The sequence below is a fragment of the Vanacampus margaritifer genome, chromosome 13 (genome assembly GCF_051991255.1).
Source record: "Vanacampus margaritifer isolate UIUO_Vmar chromosome 13, RoL_Vmar_1.0, whole genome shotgun sequence".
Classification (NCBI taxonomy): Eukaryota; Metazoa; Chordata; class Actinopteri; order Syngnathiformes; family Syngnathidae; genus Vanacampus; species Vanacampus margaritifer.
This window is the reverse complement of record NC_135444.1, coordinates 18,824,083-18,843,195: the sequence shown is the minus strand read 5'-3', so window position 1 is coordinate 18,843,195 and position 19,113 is coordinate 18,824,083. Positions and strand designations below refer to the sequence as shown.

Sequence of the window (19,113 nt, the reverse complement as noted above, 5' to 3'; positions counted from 1 at the left end):
TATAATACAAGCCGAAATCTACAAAGGCTAATTAGCTACAGGACTGTTTGGGCTCCTCGAGCTGACAGTTTGGAGAAATATGCGGATACTGTAACATCCGTTTTTTGTGAAGACGCAATTAATATGCGCCACACATTCTATAACAATAAGTTGCGGTTCAATGGCAAACTTCGCCAACTGGGCTAAAGAAGTGCGAACAGAGATTTATAAAAGCCGACCAGAAACCAGCTGACAAAAGAAATCATCAAAAGCAGATACGCAGATAAGCTGAGGAAACAGTTTCCCGCTAACGACTCTGTGTTCGTGTGGCAAGCGATCGCCAACTGCAGCGGAGTAGAACAATAACATAGCTGATGACCGACAGTAAATCATTTCCACTGCAGGTTTGAAAAGGAGATTTTCGCACCTACCACCCACTCACGCTAACCACCAATGACCTCCATCACACCGCCGACGGCCGCCATCACACCTCTTCCTGCCTCTCTTGCTACCGAATCTGCTGGGTGTGAGTCGGCTCCCGATTTGTAAGGCTTGCCGACCTGGGTGGCATCTCATCCTCCTAACTAAAAATCTTAAATTATCAGCTGCCTCCAGTGACCACTCAAGATTTTCAAAAGATCTCTGGAAATGTGTGAAGTCCCATCCTACTTTAAAACCTCTGCCAGTTGCCAAGAAACTGGAAGTTTTGGGACTGTATGACCTGACATCTGTTGTCATCAATTCCTTTGAACACCTTGTGTTGAAATGACCTGAAGGGCATCACAGGACCGCTGCTTGGCCGCCCGAAGTTTGCCTACAGGTTGGTAGGTGATGCCCAATGACAGCTGGGACAGGCTCCGGCACGCTCAAAACTCGAGTGAGGATAAGCAGTTTAGAGAATGGATGGTTTTAAATCCTGAATACAAGACATGAATGCTAATGGAAGATAAAGCCAAACCAAAACATGGTAAAGCAGCATTTACCTGTTGTGCTGCACACAAATGGAATAAGCTGCCAACAGAAGTCAAGTCAGCCGCTCATGCTTATGGTTGAACCATTTTAAGGCGTTTTTTGTATCTTTTAAAAAAATCTTTATTATTCTGTCCCGGATACAAGCGGCCGAAATGAGTTTCCTCCGCAGGGTAGCCGGGCTCTCCCTTAGAGATAAGGTGAGAAGCTCGGTCATCCGGGAGGCACTCAGCATCGAGCAGCTACTCCTCCACGTTGAGAGGAAACAGTTGAGGTGGCTCGGGCATCTGGTTCGGATGCCTCCTGGACGCCTCCCTGGGCATGTCCTACCGGCGGGAGGCCCCGGGGGACGACCCAGGACACGCTGGAGAGACTACGTCTCTCGGCTGGCCTGGGAACGCCTTGGGATCCCGTCGGAGGAGCTGGGTGAAGTGGCTGGGGAGAGGGAAGTCTGGGCTTCCCTGCTAAAGCTGCTGCCCCCGCGACCCGACCCCGGATAAGCGGAATTGAAGACGGACGGACGGACTTTATTGTTCTTGTACTGTATGTTCTTTCAATATGTCATAAATTGTCCCTACCTAATTATCATTTGCTGTCCAGGTTAGCACTGACTTTTCCCATAGTAGGCTATGCCAATGTAAGCAAAGCCAACAAGCTATGTATGCAAATTAAGTGGTGCGGATCTTTTTATCCCGGATAAACAAATCACTTAATCCAAATCAAATATCAGGTCACAGCAGTCCAATAAAACAGATAATGTTATGCGTCTAAATTAATCAGGTTCATCATCGTGCTGGGGAATTGCTTATTTCTCTAGCGTCAAATAAAAGTGCAGACTGAATTTGTTTTTGGCGGATTTATCCAAGCATACAAACACTCCAATATCTTCAGTTGAAATGTGGCTGCGTTGCCTCCGGCAAGTGAGTGACAAAGGAAGATGATCACCTTCTTTTAAGTCTTTGTACGCAAGCTGTCTTTCCACACTGTTTATCTCTACCTGTGTTGTTAGACTAAACAAAATGTCAACGCAACACTTTCTTCTTTGGCTCCCATTTTTTGAGCTGAACTTCAAAATCTAAAAGGTTTTCTTTTTAGGCAAAAGGCCCATTTCGCTCAACTGTTGTTGTGTTGAAATCTCTTTTGTCGAGATTTGTCGGATCTGAATTCCTGGTCGGGCTGGATTGGCCATCTGGTATACAGGGCAGATGCCCGTTGGGTCGACCCACAATTTAGAACAGCCCATGAATCCATTTACAATATGGAGAGCACACTGAACCAATCAATACACATGAGTTGGTAGAGCTATGTGGTAGCCAAGGGTGGTCAGGAATCGGGTCAAAAAAAAGTCAAAACGCCAGAGCCAATTATTTGTGCCAGTCCATTCCCGTTACTGGAAGCTGAAAACATTCCGGTTCTTGCATGACCAGCTTACTCGCTGTTTGGGATATTTTGGTTCTGCTTCTTTGATAGTGCGTTCAATTTCCAAAATCCAGTGACTTTGTATGCCCATCGAATAATAGCGAGATCGCCTCACAATGTGGTCTTTGAGTGGCAGTAGTACAAGTCACCTCCAAAGTTGATTTGCAGCGCACGCTCATAAAAAAACATTACCCTTGATATGATTTGCAAAAGGGTCGACTAAGTGAACGCATTAACTCTTCAAGAATGATAGTTTAAGATTGCGATTGAGATTTGCAATCTCATTTATGGTATTTTACCTTGAGGGCTCTCAACCCCCCCCCCCCCCTATTATAGTGTGTATTATATTTTGGGTGTGTTCCTTTTCCATTTGATCTTATTGTTATGCATCTCTGTTTTCCGCCGTTTAGGTGACTGAAACAAGGACAGGCCCTCTTGGATGCAGTAACTATGACAACCTCGACTCTGTCAGTTCCGTTTTGGTTCAGAGCCCTGAAAACAAGATTCATTTGCAAGGTTGGCCCATTCATAATTGAACTCGCACGATTTCTGATGGAATTGTCACATTGTTGCTTTTCTGCCAAACTCATAACTGCTGCACAAGAGTGTCAGAATCTAGCTTCAGTCCCTTTTATTTTTATTTTTTTAACAATCCTTATTTGGAGGTCTTTGAAGTGTAAACCAGGCAGTAATGACTGAGAACAAAAGCGGCAGAAATGCGAAGCAAAAATAAAAACGTTCAATCAGCATATTGCATGCTAATGCAAAGAACATGTTAAGTATGTCAGAACACAAGAGAATATGAATGCTTTGCAGATGGACCGTTCAAATTCAAACGAACCGTATTTCAGCAACGTTTGCTATATTTGCGTGGTTATGGTTGTGTGACATGATGTCGTCTTCCCTGACTCAGGCCTTCACGCGATCCTGCCAGAATATCTGCGGGACAAGTTTGTGCAGGCAGCGCTCAGCTACATCGGATGTAATGAGGAGGGCCAATTTGTGTGCCGGAACAATGACTGCTGGTGTCAGTGCACCGCCGACTACCCACGGTGTAATTGCCCCGACTTAGATTTGAGGTCTATGGAAGCCAGTTTGCTGCAAATTCAAGAGTCTTGGAATACGGCCAACCGAGACTTTGAGGAGTCAGGTCAGTGTTTTCACTTTCTCGTTCTGTGTATTCGACCTTTTGCTGAACAAATGGACAATCTTGTCATGCTTTTTTTTTTTTTTTTTTTTGGAATGGTTGGTTGTTTTGTTTAACCCTGGAGAACCCACGGGGTCAAATTTGGCCCCTATAAATTCTGCTACTCAAATAACAAAGACCTTCTTTTTTTTTTCCAGCAGTGATTTTGTCCCTGTGTTCTTGTTTCCATTGGCCAAAGTGTGTTTGTACATTCAAAATCCAGTTCTAAAATGCAACAGATAAAACAAAAAAAGTATATTGTTCAATGTAGCTGTGTATTTGATTGATTATTTTCTTAAATTCTAAATAGTTTACTGACAGTTTTTGTTTTTCAGATTTTTCGAAACGATACCCCTAAATCCCAAAAGGGTCAATTTTCGTCCTAATCCTAAATTAGGGAATAAAGGGTTAAAATTGAAAAAACATATATTTTGGTGTTCAGTGAATTTATAGCAGTCATTTAATGTATAATTCATAATTTTCCAAAGAAGAAAAGGGTTCTTGGGTTCTCCAGGGTTAAAATAGTTTCTATAACACTTTCTATAAAACCTATAGAATTTACCCAATAAATTTAAGGTCATAATTCGCATCACATTAAATCAGTAATTATGAAACACTTAAATATGTTTTGTAGAGTTTACCTAACATTTCTGGTTCTACAACCCATCACTAATCAAAATTGGGTAAAATACCGGTACTCACAATTTCTTAGTACACTACTACTCAAAAGTACAATGTAGGAACGTAACATGTTATGAACGACCACAAATGATCACATTACTAAAGGAGAATGAAATGATTTAATCATAAAGAAAATTTGTTGAAAGAGTCTTCATGAGTGAGAAACCCTACGTACTCACGTGCGTAAATGAAAATATGTACTAAATACATAAGTACGTATTCAAATACTTACAAACTACAGTATTTCACGTACGTAAAATAAAGTCGACATCTTAAAAATACAAGCAGGGACAACTCTAATTAAAAGCAGGTGTTTATAATTGTGAATAAGTAAGAGTCATTGTACTTTTTAGACATGGTTTGTGCCAATTGCAGTATACAAAATGAAGATCGCTCTGATTGGCTGTTTAGCTAGAAAATGCAAATCATTCCTCCTCTGGGCTGAAGACTTCCGCTGGCCGATGACATCACGGTATATTTTCCTACATTTTTCTTTGCATGTTTTTTTCAGTTTTTATCGGTAACACTTTTGACTGTTACATAATAGATAGTATAAGTTAAATTTATTTAGATAATTCCTTTGCAGTCTAAAGTAATCAGGTAAATCTTAGATGATTTTTGTGGATTATATATAGTTACCTTTCTCCAAAATCGATCTTTGCAGTGAACTGCATCATGCATTGCACCGATCTTGTGTGGCAATTAGCGCTGTTGTTAGTGAATTAGAAGGCTATTTATCAATGAGGGTCATTACAGAGGTGGGCAATTTCTCTGCCAAATATATATGTAAATCATATCATTTAAATATGCGCAAATACCAGCGGCCCAACGAGGCGAGATTATGTTTGCTCTCACAAAAGACACAAAAAAACCTTTAGTGTATTCGACCCTGGATGTTTATCAAAAATGTTTTAAAGAATTTTCTAGATTTACAAACAAACAAAAAAGCCAATACCTGGTATAATCATTTGGCTGAATTGCTAGATTGTGTGTATTTGCATGTGTGTGTTTTCTTAAATTGAGGTTAGATGAACAGTTTTTGAGGTCTCTTGGTCCCTTTCAAACACTATTTTGATGAGAGTTTCTACTTACCAAATTCAGTCTTGGGCACAAAGGAAAATGTGTATGTTCTTCCATTTTCAGTATAACCCTGGCAACATGTGTAGCAGTTGTTACTGGCGCAAGTAAAAAGTCAAATAAAATGTGAGGAAACGACATGGCACAAGCGCTCCCTGGCTGTATTTCAGTCCCGTCAAGCACGGTGCTTAGACCACTGAGGCAAGCCCTCGTGAGGCATTTCTTGAATGGAAAGTAGAAGGGACATGTCTAATCGCACTGTGTATATTCCTTTTGTCAACAAATCCCTTTAAAGAAACTAAAACAGCAATATTTCTAGCATTATTTCTCGGTGTTGTCGTTAGTTGAACGATTTATAAGGAAATACAAGGAGTGATTGCCATCTCCTGGAGTTGCTTTTAACAATAGCTTTCTAAGCCCACGGACGGCTACAACATTGTCTTCTTCTTCTTTATTACTTTTGACAGTCAGCAATTGTTTGAAACACTGCCACCCACAGGAAATAAGTGGAATAGCAATGACCCAAATGCACTGTGAGAAGTCAAGCTTTATAGATCGAAGTCGGTCGGTATAAAAAAATATCTTGAGATAGATTTCATGATACAGACGATTTTTTCCTGTGGAAGAGATTAATTTAATTTATATTATGTCCTACAAGTTTAGGTCTAAATGTGAGTAAATTAGCGGTATACCATCGTTCACTGTGCATGTCAATGTTACAAATGTATTTTCACAACTATCTGTCCCAGGATAGAATCAAATTTCTAATTTGGGCCTTGAGAAGAAAAGTTTAAGAAATAGTCGTCTAACAAATGCAATAATAATAATAATAGCCATTTTTAGGGAGGATCTATGTGACTTAAGAGTCACCCCCCGAAAACCTGAAGTTTTCCTGGAAATTCAACAATGTTGCCAAGGCCCACTAAATAATTATTATCTCAGCTCCTGAAGCAGATAGAAACATCATTTAATCCAAAAACATTATAAACCTTCAATATATATATATTTTTAAATTCAGCAAACAACTGTGTCGCATGTGCGCAGTTGTAATAACCTCGAGGTATCGAGTGGTCCGTTACAAAGCCGTCAAATTTTTTAACATCCTCATTGTCTACAAACTTTTAATATTTCTTAACAATATGTCACCGTGGACTCGTTACACTGTTTCAAATTCCTCCCGCGCCGTAGTCAATTGTGTCATTTATTTCATAACTCCCGCAAATCTGCGTAAGCCGTAAATGCTCGAATAAAATTTCAGGAAATGCTTACGAGGCCCCACGTCACCCTCTCGTAAATATTCCGATGCAATTCATCGGCTAAGAGTTCAAACAAAACAAATTGACGTATCCGCTCTCCCCTCTTAATCTGGTTGAATGGCCATGGTATACAGTACGGGGTCCCTCAAGGATCAATTCATGGACCCCTATTGTTCATCTTGTATATGCTAGGCTCGGTTCAAATTCTTCCGAAATCTAACGTTGACTACAGTTTCATTTTTCTTTGCTTTTAAAGGCTGTTAAATGTCATATTGAACATTTTATTTTCAAGTACCAGGAAAGCCTTTTAAAATATAAAATAAAATACACCCTTTTGTGAATGTTGACTCCACAGGGATATTTAACTCAAACATTCACTTGGGAAGACATTTTATTACATTATTAATCAATTTATTCCTCTTTAAAATCTTTGACTGATGGCCTTCAAAGCTGTCATCTCATCATCTGGCGTTCAGATCAGTGAGAATAAATAAACTGTTATTGACTAACACGTGGTAATCTGTTTATGTTAAATTATGCTTTCATTTTGATAGTCTGTAAGTTCCTATCCCTCATGCTCCATGTCAAACCTATTTTCTCTCCAAAAAGAAATAAGCTCTGGAAAAGCTTTTGGCTGTTCATAAAAGAAGAGGGAAAAAAAATACCCCAAGCCCTTATTTAGCTCTGCCGTTTTTCATTATCATATGCATCAAACAATTTCACTTCCAGTTAGCCTGGGAGCTGCCCGTGTGGCCCGCTTGAAGGGATTCTCTCATTTAGTCTGATTAAATTAGCCAAATATAGTTAGAGCAAAGCGGAGAAGGCTCCAGTGTGGGAAAAAAAAAATAAAGAATAAAACGAACGGTCACATTTATCTGCCTGCCTTCCAGACGAGTTCCAGAACTTTGTTCGACGGCTTCCCACATCGTACGCTTTGAACACATCCGCCATCGAGTACTTGTGGAAAACGGAAGCGGCAATTCATCAGCGCTACAAACAGCTGGAGCTCATCACACAGCAGCTTGTGAGCAAATCCGGACGCATCACCAACAAGCTCTTCACCCTCAGCAAGAGGTGCCACACCAAGCCCAAAATCATCATGCTGAGGGAGAGGTGAGAAGCAGCGCTACCGTTCGAGCATTCCTGCTGACCTTGCATTTGACACGTGCGTCTGTGCCAGTCTACGAGGAAAGAAGCGCAAATTCTCAAGCCTGCAGCCACATCGCATATCCTTTCAAGCAGTGTGAAAATGGCACAGCTCATTTATTTTCTTCTGCCTGCTCTGCGCGCAGCACTTTTGTGATGGCCTGAACTCGGCATTATGCTAATCCGACGCACAATGTGTAAGGCCTTTGATATTCAAGGTGCAACTGATGTTGATGATGACTATACTCGTGTACTCAAAGTATTACATGTCATTCCTTTTGCTTAAGAAAATTAACAAATTAATGACGCAAAGGATGTTCTGGATTATTTCTTATTTTTATTCTGAGTGACAAACCAAATAATAATTCACTGTGATTTTTAGCAGGTACAGTTGCCTCCTCAGGCTTTTTTTTTCCCACTCACATCATTTCCTTTAAAATGTCACCAACAAAAATGTGATGTTTTTAGTGCTTGTTAAAATATATTTGACTAACCTTGCAGTAATGCAGGCTCTTAATGTTCATGACCTAAATTCAAGCTGATTTAAAAAATGTCAACCGTAGTGCTGTCACTATCAACAATTTTTAGAATCGATTAATCTACCGATTATTCAATCGATTAATCGACTAATCGGATTAAATTCAATTCAAAATTTTATTTCATTCTTTAGAAGAAAAAAATAAATGATAGCGGACAGGATTGACTGCATGTAAACGTAGTAATTGTCTTTAATTTCTAAAATAACAGCACACAATTCATATGAATTACATTATTTTACTTTATTTAAAAATAATAATAATAAAAAGTATTTTTTTTTTTTAAATAATAATAATAATACATTTTTTAAAGTAATATTCATACTCATAATTGCTTTCCATGAATTGAAATGATAGTAGTGATCGATGTGAAGAGAGCCGTTCGTGGCAATGACTAGAAAGCAGCATGAGGACTCAGCTTTTGCTTTGCCCGTCGTTCAAACTGCGTCTCCATGACACTTGACATGTCCCGCTGACGTGGTGTGCATCCGCATGGCGGAACAGCTCCTTCTCACCTGCTGCGCGCAGCAGCTTCCGCTGCAATGAGATGCGCATGACAAACAGATGGCTTTCGGAGGAAACGTCAAAACTTTTACTGCACTGACTGACAACATAATTGGATTAATTTGATTTTGTTTTCTAACAAATCTAAAACACATTACATTTTCATCAATTCAATTTGCTTGCTTATTCATTAGTTTTGTTGACACTAGAGTTAAAGCTATTTGCGCTGTTCAGAGTTACAGTAATTAGACAATGTTTTTTCCCCAGACTATACCTCAATCAATTTTCTATACCACCTATTATGGTCACAGGTAATCTGGAGCCCATCCCATCTGATTTTAGTCAAGAGAGTGGGAACATTCCAAATGGTCCTATCGGTTCCAGTCGATGCACTAGATCTGATTGATTTTCCATCTTGTCACAGTTGCAACCACAACAAATAGCTTGATGGTTTTCATATTAGTTACATCTTTTTTTTTGATGGAGGTGTTGAAAACTATTTGCTGGTATGACTGATTTATTGGATTGGTAACCCCCACAGTGGTCAAAACATCCCTAATTAAAATTAAGCTGCACTATTTAACTTACGACCAGAGGGTGCTAAAACTACATGAATTAAATGCAGCCTCACCTTTTTATTAGATGTGCTACTTTTAATATTGTGACATGACGACGACGATATTGTTATCGTTTCTGAAAACGGAAGCACCTCTCTGACATACCTGTGCCTCTGTTCCAGACCCGTGACCTACTGGTTGAACTACATCCTCTCCATCATGTACTGCAGTGAAAACAATCACATTGGCTCATACTTGGAGGGGACGCGCAGTTGCTCGTGCCCCTACGAGCACCGACCCTGCCAGAGTGTGATTCCCTGCACGGTGGGCGAGGGCACCTCCTGCGGCTCCTGTTCCTACGAGAACCGTTCCCGCTGTGCCACGTGCAACCCGGGTTACATGCTCAGTCAGGGCACGTGTCGCAACGAAGTCCCGGACTCCATCGACCATTACATCGGCTTCGAGGCGGACCTGCAGGACTTGGAGTTACGCTTCCTCCTGCAAAAACGTGACGAGCGCATCAGCATCCACGGGATCTTCGTCAGCAACGATGTCAGGCTAAATAACTGGTTTGACCCGTCATGGCGAAAGCGGATGCTGCTGACTCTGAAAAGTAACAAATACAAGTCAAACCATGTTCACATGCTGTTGGGGATTTCTCTTCAGATTTGCCTTACAAAGAACATCACAGTGGACCCCATGCTGTCCGTCTACATAAATCCGTTTGGGGGGAGTCACTCGGAGAGTTGGATCATGCCGACTGACCAAAACAACTACCCTGACTGGGAGAGGACTAAATTAGAGCTTCCTCATGACTGTTATAACTGGACTTTGACTTTGGGCAACAAGTGGAAAACCTTTTTTGAGACCATCCACTTTTACTTACGGAGTCGGATCAGGGGCCCTTCAAGTACCGGAAATGGAACGGTGTATTATGAACCGTTGGAGTACTTGGAACCAGGGCAAAATCTTGGCTACATGAAAATAAACAACATACAGGTGTATGGCTACAGTATGCACTTTGACCCGGATGCCATCCAGGACTTGATTTTGCAGCTGGACTACCCGTACACTCAGGGATCACAAGACTCCGCCCTGCTTCAGCTGCTTGAGATCCGGGATCGGGTAAACAGGCTTTCCCCGCCCGGAGCGCAGCCTTTGGACCTCTTCTCTTGTTTGCTGCGGCATCGGCTCAAACTGTCCACAACGGACGTCGCCAGGATCCAGGCCGCGCTGCAGACGTTCAGCGCCAAGCAGCCCAACTCCATGGAATACGAGACGACCAAATTATGTAGCTAAGAGATGGGCAGGGGGCCAGACTGCGCAGATGGGAACCTGTTATCGCGCACACTCCTGATGATGGTTAAGAGCATTTCTGGATGTTTGAGGGACGTTCCTCAATGTCATCATGAATCTCAAGAGTGCACTTTGAGCCTTCATAGAAATGTACAACATTAGAATATCAGCGTTCACTCTTTCTTTTCTTTTTTTAAATAGGCCGGGACTTATACATAGTTACAATATAATCAAACTGTGTGATCCTTTTTCAGTTTTCAACACAAGTGCACAAATTTCAATAACTCAAACAAAAGCCTTTTGTTAAAGTTACACACCACTGAAAATTCATCGTTGTTTATTCAATTAGGCAGTCTGTATTAAAATTATTAGTACAAACATCAAATCATTGCATGAAACAATTTATAAACTGGTTAAGTATTGTTGACAGTCTTCTGCCCAGATTGGAGGCGTTGTAATACTTTTTCAAGATAGTATAAGAATGATAGGAGTCCGCTGAAAAGACACACTAGCGAGAGGAACTGCAGCCAATTGTCTGTAAACTTGCTCGTGTCCAGAATATTCTGTAAAATAGGCAGACAAAGATAGTCTTCTAACAGTATCAAAATGATCTTTACTAGTTTTGAGCAGTACATGTAATCACTGTGACGGAACGTTCTGTAACGTGGGACTGTTCATTTTTTAACCGTTTCTTGTTTGCTACAAAAATGCTGTATGTCTTCATCAAGTATTGCCATCATTTGGATAGCACTCCGAACCGTCAGGTTTCATGTTCTTACTGTGAGTAAGAAGATAAAAAAGCAAGACATTTCCAGCAGCAGTGCTGGCGAATGAAGCCAGCCTGCGAGCCTCCAAAAGGGATCTATGAAAAGCTCTACCTCCAAAAACCGTCATCGATCCGCAACAAAAATTATTTATGTACGGGACGGATGCCAAAGTTGCCTCTCACCATCTTGCAGCGGCTATAAAATCCAAAATCACGGGGCGATCATTTTAATGTTTTCCGAATATGAAGAGGGCATGATGAGTTTTGTACGTGAAGTAACACTAATGTTTGTTCTTTAGATCGAATATGAAGAGGTATCGCTTAAGACATCAAATTAAAACTAATATTTTCCAAGTATGATTCGGTTACCGTACGCATTTATACACACTGCCTAGTCGAATGAATTTTCATGGTGTGATACTTTAAGGTTCAAACAATGTAACGCTCTCACCAATATTTTTGCACCAGCATATATTATATTTTTGTTGTTGTGTTTTGCAGCCTGTACTTTGCGGTTAAGACAAAAGTTTATTGCCGATATACGCTGACCTTTTATTTGAACTTGAGACTTGATTGGCAGCTCCCTGTTTTCAGACTTTCCTGTGATTTTTTTTTTTTTTTTAAATAGGGGAAACTCTTACACATATTTGTATGAACAGAATATATTCAAGAAATAACATGTATTCCACTAGGGTTGTTAAAAGTACACCATGATCACAATACGTTACATGTGTGTTTATTTTTATAAAATTGTTGTTTGTTGGGGAAAATGCTGCGTATAAAATTGTATTATAAAATTTGTTAATACACTAAATAAAAAAAAACGTTTTACGTGTGATCTGTATTCTGTAGATAATGTTTCTTGTGGGGACGCTAATAATCTTTCGGAATATTCATTTTGCAAATTGTATATGACATATTTGGAGTTTATAGAACATCTGTTCTTTCATTAACTGACTGGGGACTGTGCAGTAATGATTAACCTCTGGAATTTACATTTGCTAATGCCTTCCAGCTTTAGAAAACTATCACTGGGAATACCAAAACCATGTCCTGTATTCAGATAATTATTCTAAAAGGTAATTGCAGTTATTTTTGTTCCAGCCATGCTGGACAATACAGCACGTAGGCATATTTTTGGGTACCTAACTGAATAATGCCATCTAATTATTTCCCTGTAGCATAAAGCTCAAAGATAAAGTAGAAAAATATCCACACAAATCTCATAATGTCAGCTCCTCAGAGACCACATCTCCTCAAACCGTAGCCAGCAAAGGTGTCCCAATACAATGCAAAATCTGACTTTTAGAAGAACTTAGATGAAATTAGTCATCAAATGTCAGCAGCTAAATAGGACAGAAACAACCTACACGCCAATGGCCTTCCTGTTGTACCTGAGCAGAATATTTTGACAACAAAAGCACATAATATCCCTTAACCAGAGGGAGTAAGTGAATCTAATTTATCAGCAATAAAAAAATAAAAAAATAAAAAGAAATTAATGGACTAGGAGCATCAGCGCACATAAAGAACTCATTTCATCTGAAAGTTCCATTAACATGGAGGAATGCGTAATTGCAAAGAGGCTCTATAAAAATAGTGATTTGGCCGGCCAAATGCAAATGCGTACCTCAATCAACTCTGCCAACTTCTGCTCGGGCGTGTCATGCAAAGTGAACTTTTTTTCTTTTTTACCTTAATCATCATATTCATCAAGTTAGACCTGATAATGTACGACATCAAATTCCTGTTGGGCCATAATATTTACACAGTAGGCGTGTTTGTTTGTTTGTTTTTCTTCCAATGATCAATCCATCTCAGTGATTCTTAACCTGGGTTTGAAACCCAAGGTCCAAATTTTGCTACCTGAAACAGGACGTGGTGTGGAAAATGGATGGATTTTGGTATACATATGTAATATTTATGTATATTTTTTCTGTGACATTTTTTTTATTCTTTGGACACCTCATTCACTAATAAATGCAAACAAATGTTCTTACTCTGCACACAAATTCAGCATATGTGCAAAATTACCCAATTTTCTTCTCACCACCATTTGTATGTTAGGTTTGTGCCTGCAATCTGCATAAACCACCAAGGATATCCGTTTGATGTGTTCTTTTTTTTCATTTATCAACTAGGGTGCATTTGGAAATTCAATCTGATGCCCCTCATGCTATTCTGAGGCATTTTTTTTTTCAAATAAACATTTTGTTATCAAATATGTTCCCACGTTAGTCCACAACCTTCGCATCAGTTCAAATATTTTTCCACAACATCCTTTTAACCCCTAGGCGTTATTGTGACCATTTTTTGGCTTTTTGTTGGTTCCGACCAAGCCATTTCAAAATAAAATACTGCCCACGGGTAGCTTCTCTGCATCAGTTTTGTTTGCCCCTTGTGACATACATTAGTTTATACAGCACATTTAGCATTTATGTTTCCAGGCAGGAAACAAAATACGGTGTAGTCATCCGAGTACAGGTAAGTTTCTCACTCTCACTCTGTCTCTGCCTTCCCTCCTGTTATTTCCTCTTGAATATATGTCCTGACTTGCGGGCGCTTGCTCATTATTCCTATCTTGAAATCTGCCATGCTTAATGAGTGGAGGGACTCCGGCTGCAGAGTTTGAGTGTTTGGATTAATGCGGGCGCTGCAGCAGGGGAAGTTTGGGGATTCAGTTCATTACTGTGGATTTATGAAATTTCAAGGCTGTGAGATGGCCGGGCTAATGATGTTCCCTTGTAAACACCAGAGACTGCCAGCCATCGCACCTGAGTACGTTCCTCCAAATAGCAAGGATGTCAGCACTGACAAGTCTACTCTCTCAGTGACAACAGCTGTTCTTTTCTTTTTCTTTTTTCTTCTTTTCACTACAGGAAAGAAATCATATATTCCTGCTGATAGTAAAGTAACAGATTTTAGGAGCACAGTGGGGGTGTACGGTGTAGGCAGCTTAATGAAATTTATTGAGCTGTAATGTGTTAATTTGATCCTCTTACAAAGTATCATTGTCTCTGTGTGAATATGTTCAACAAAAGAAAGCATGTGTACAATACAATGAAATGGAAAAATTTACTCCCCACCACACCCCATTAAGGCCCAGTTTCGCATAGCAGTTTTATAAAATATAAATTTAAGAAATAAAAGCTGTTGCTTATATTAAAAAAAAACGAAAAATAATCTATTTTCTTATTTTTATTGTTAAATAAAACTTAAAATGGAAAAAAAATCAATAAAAGAATTGCTCCACAAAATTATAAATGGAAAAATGTATTTGCACAACCACTTTGCAAAGAAAAAGAAAAAATCAAGCCTTGTATTAATTTGATGTTTTGACCGGTATCTCCATCGTTCACTTTTTTTGAAGGACAAATAACCTCACTCATTGTTACTTTGGTGACATTAATTTTGCAAATCACAATGGTGATAATCATAATAACATGGGGGAAAAAAATGAAAATCCTGTTTGTTTCTTTTGTGCTTCTTTTCACCATTTGATCTTCACATGACTTGCTTACAACAGGTCATTAGCATGTAGCTTCTCTGCGTTAATAAGAGGCTTCCAACTGATTTAGTCAATTAATTTAGTCAGCTTTATCAGTGTGATGCAACATTGGTCACACTCAACTTAATTCAGCAATAGATTAATTGTGTTTTCAGATAATGCCTAACATCACCGCACTAATAAAACCGTAAACACTGCAAATACACGGGAAAATAATTCAAATGGTTGAACTGCATGAAACGAGATGATTTTGACTCTCTTTAGGTTCTACACATATATACATGAATTTGATGAAACAGATATAACTTGTGTTGGGGAAAAAAACTAAATAATTAATTTTGGTGACGATTGATAATTGGTCATTGATTTTGCTAATGAAATTCTGGCATTCCAGGTTCAAAAATTTACAGTTTGCTCCAAAATGCATTAATGATATTAAAAATGAATTTCATTTTCCTGAGCAAAACACAGAGATTGGTGATTAGCGTGAAATCGTTTAATATTGCTAAAATGAAACAAATTACCTTTTGGTTTGAAAAAAAGAAGTTTCCTTATATACCTGGATTCCTAATGAATACGCCTCCTCACCACTTTTTCTACCATCTTTTCTCCCTACGCCTATTGCTCTTGCTTTTTGTGCCGAGGAACCTGACAGCCAGCTACCGGACTCTCCGGTTGCCTGAGTGATTAAACAGAGCTTGTGGGTGACAGTCTAGCTATCCCTGATAGAGGCGGAGAAGTATAGTTGGGTTTAGTGAGGTAGCGAGGACAAAAGACGGTTGGTGAGAAAATAAAGATCCAGATATAGACATGATAGAGATGAGAACAAATCCACACTATGCCGAGGAAACGTTAATTTGGTTGGGGAAGTTTAGATGGTGGAAAAGATCATATATGCTGAGAAAGAGACCGTAAGTGCAAAAAACGACACACACACTATATGGTGCAGATGAAGACAATGTCACCGGCAGTAAAGAAATGGATGATGGCGAATCCCGGGCAGAAGAAAATTGAAACGTGAAGTGAGCACATCAAAGAGGGCGCAACGGAGGATTGGAGGTGGGAGAGGAGTTTCTGGTGCGATAACACGATAATGATAAGGGCTCAGCAAAACTAATGATTCTCATACAATTGAGGATGGGCCATTTGAGACAAAAGAGCCTGTGCACTGCCTAAAATGTCTGAAGTTCTAATATGTGGCCCTAATATATATATATATATATATATATATATATATATTAGGGCCACATATTAGAATATATATATATATATATATATATATATATTAGGGCCACACAGCCTTTGTTAATTTTATCAACAACTCAATCAAGAAGAGTACAGGCCATACATTGAAGTGCTTGTAGCTTCTTCCCACCATTGAAAACACGCCCGAAGCTCATAACATTGCAGTATAATATATGCCAACCTCAAAGCAAAATGTAAATTATATGCGACATATAATCTTAGCCTCGCTGTCACCATTATATTTCTTTTTTATTGTCTCATATTACTCGTAATAGGCAAAGACGCATGAAACAATCTCAAAATCCTCGAGCTGAATGCATTAGTCAGTCCTCATGGAAATGACCAACTAGTGATTAATTGCTGACGTTTCGTCAGAGATCCTGGAAGGAGATCATAAATGATAGAAAAATGAAACTTCTGATAGTCTGATTGTTTATCAAGACAGGGCTGAAAATGAAGTCATTTATTTTTGTTGTTGATCTTTCATATTTCATCAAGGCCATTGCTGCTGAAAATGCCGGGCGCTGCACTTCAGCATTTGACCAAGAATGTTTGAGTTGATGTCCTCAGCAATTAGAATACTTTTTTAAAATGAATCACAGATTATATGGGATTTTTTACAAACACATTTACAATACTAGTAAAAATAAATTTGTTAACAGAATGCATTTGTGCACGGAGGCGAAAATTACAGGAACCCTACAGCACCTGTGAGATTCGTCTTGCGACAGCCGTGAATGATGACACTCACGGAAGCATATTTCTTCCAGACATTATAAGGGTGATGATGAATGAAAGAGGACACGGGATATGGAACATTTTCACAGTATAGATGCTTGAAATGGATAGCGCTTAGGGCCAGAGAGGAAACAAGAGGGTCTATTCTTCTATATGTTGAAGATAAAGAGACGTTCACCTCTCACTAACCTCAGGTGTCAAAGGCACATGAAAAAGTGAGGCCTTTTCCCAAAGGACAGGCCTTATGATTATGATGAAACGCTTTTAGTGTGCCACTACTTCTCCAATATGGCAGCCACTAAAATATATAGTAAGGATATATAGAGGTCATAACCTAAAGTAGATATCGTTACATACCTTGGCATATTTAAAATGCAATAATCTAAACCATCTAAAGACACATGTGACCAATTTTATGCAAACTGTATAATGTACTGGCCCAAATCTGACGGTATATTTTTAATTAAATGTCCAGATGAGTTCTGTTTACCTTGACATTTTGAGCTATTGTGGTTCACTTACAGCTACTCTCAGCAGGATTCCCTTTTTTTTTTTTTTTTCTGGAGAGCTGAGTATTGTTCATTCGGTAATTTTACCGATTTGACATGTCATCATCATTGCTTTTTTTTTTTTTAGATATATATATTTATTTATTTTTTGTATGTGGGTGAGTATGTGTGCGTGCGTGCGAGTGTGTGTGTATTCATTAGTTCACCTAAAACCTATTAAAAAATCCCATACCGTTCACCTAAACCGAACACTTCCAGCCAGAGTCGTGAGGCCGTCAGGAGACCCGAGGAAGGACTAAAGAAAGGAAAGTGAAATCCAGCACCGACCAGACACCACCCACCAGGCCACCAACCTCAGCAGGATTCCCATTATGACGCAACTCACACATTGAAAGGGTTTTGAAAGATTGGTTGATAACTGAACTTGTGCCGTCTACGTGAAAGGGTTAACCCTAACCCATTGTTCGTCGGAACTATAAAAAAAACTGATCAGTACTAACGGACCATCTCAGTCAGTCGCTGGTGGGGCTCCCGTTTTGCTCTGATTTTTAGTAAGCAAAAATGTTTCATTTTTAGTCCGTGGGGATTTTTGACAAGTTGATAATGTTCCTATGTTGAACTGAAGGAGCTGAATGTTTTGAATTTCAAATGGGATTTATGTGAATCTGTTATGTTGAATACAGGGAGTCCTCGAGTTACGTCGTACGCAACCTTTACGGCGCCTGTGCCTCTTCCGTAGCACCATCTTTTTCGTTAATTTCCCACAGTAATCACGCCTTTTTAAAGTTATTTAAAGTTGTGTTGTTGTTACCTTTAGCAACGGACGTCCATGAGCAGGTTGGCTTTTCCGTGTTTAAGTTTGAATTAGCTCCGGTCTGCCGTCCGTCAGCAATGAATGTCCATGCGGAAACACGAAATATAGGTTCTGGCTCTTCCGGGTCGCGTAAATATATTTTTTCAAATTACTATACAAAATATTTTGATGTAAATATCAACTTTAACGGGGAAATCCGACTTAAGACGAAAAAATTTTCGGCAGCGTAGGAACGGAACGCCGCCGTAACTTGAGGACTCCGTGTATCCCAGTGGGAATGAATGGGTAATTTTTGGTTGAAAATGCTTTATTCGGGGAAATCTGTAATTTTATGGAATGAGAAAAATAATAGCCTTAAAATTGTGAATTTTTGGAATTTGTTGATATTAGAATTATGTGAATTGGAAGAATTATGTGGAAGTAGATGCATGTCAAAGTAATGGGCGGAAGAAAACCAAATTGCAATTCATCATTAAAATTTTCCTAGTTATATTTTTTATTACTTTTTTATTAATCAAGTCGTTTTGCTGGTGAATGACAAATGACGAGAAACTTTGAAAAACTGACGGACTAAGCATGTTTTTGTTGGTCACCGTAATCACAATATTTTGTGAACAGTTACTTCCATTTTGGGTCAAGCATACTGGATGGTGCAAGAGAGCGTCATGAAGAAATCGCTGGACAGAGCGACCAGAGCGTAATATCAAGCGAATGAATTTTATTTGACTGTATTAATTATCTTTGTTTTCTCTATGACCACTTTACAAAGCACACATGGTATGTTATATTTTGTTTACTTATTTAATGTTTGAATCAAAGAAATGATTGTAAATACTGACTGTAAATACTATGGAATATTTTTGCTTTAGTTTTCATGGTGTTCCATAAAACACGAGTAATAAAATAACTGTAGAAGAAGACCTGATG

General features: G+C 39.1%; 1 protein-coding gene across 1 annotated transcript in view; it reads left to right on the top strand.

Annotated features, from left to right (window-relative positions):
• Positions 1-13,756, top strand: part of LOC144062848 (BMP/retinoic acid-inducible neural-specific protein 3-like) — a 45,667-nt gene extending 31,911 nt beyond the window's left edge. The window contains exons 5-8 of the mRNA XM_077584607.1: positions 2,778-2,883; positions 3,281-3,517; positions 7,458-7,680; positions 9,493-13,756. Of these exons, the coding sequence (XP_077440733.1) occupies positions 2,778-2,883; positions 3,281-3,517; positions 7,458-7,680; positions 9,493-10,609 (1,683 nt within the window). The 3' untranslated portion in view covers positions 10,610-13,756. The remainder of the gene's footprint in view (positions 1-2,777; positions 2,884-3,280; positions 3,518-7,457; positions 7,681-9,492) is intronic.
• The last annotated feature ends 5,357 nt before the right edge of the window (positions 13,757-19,113 follow it).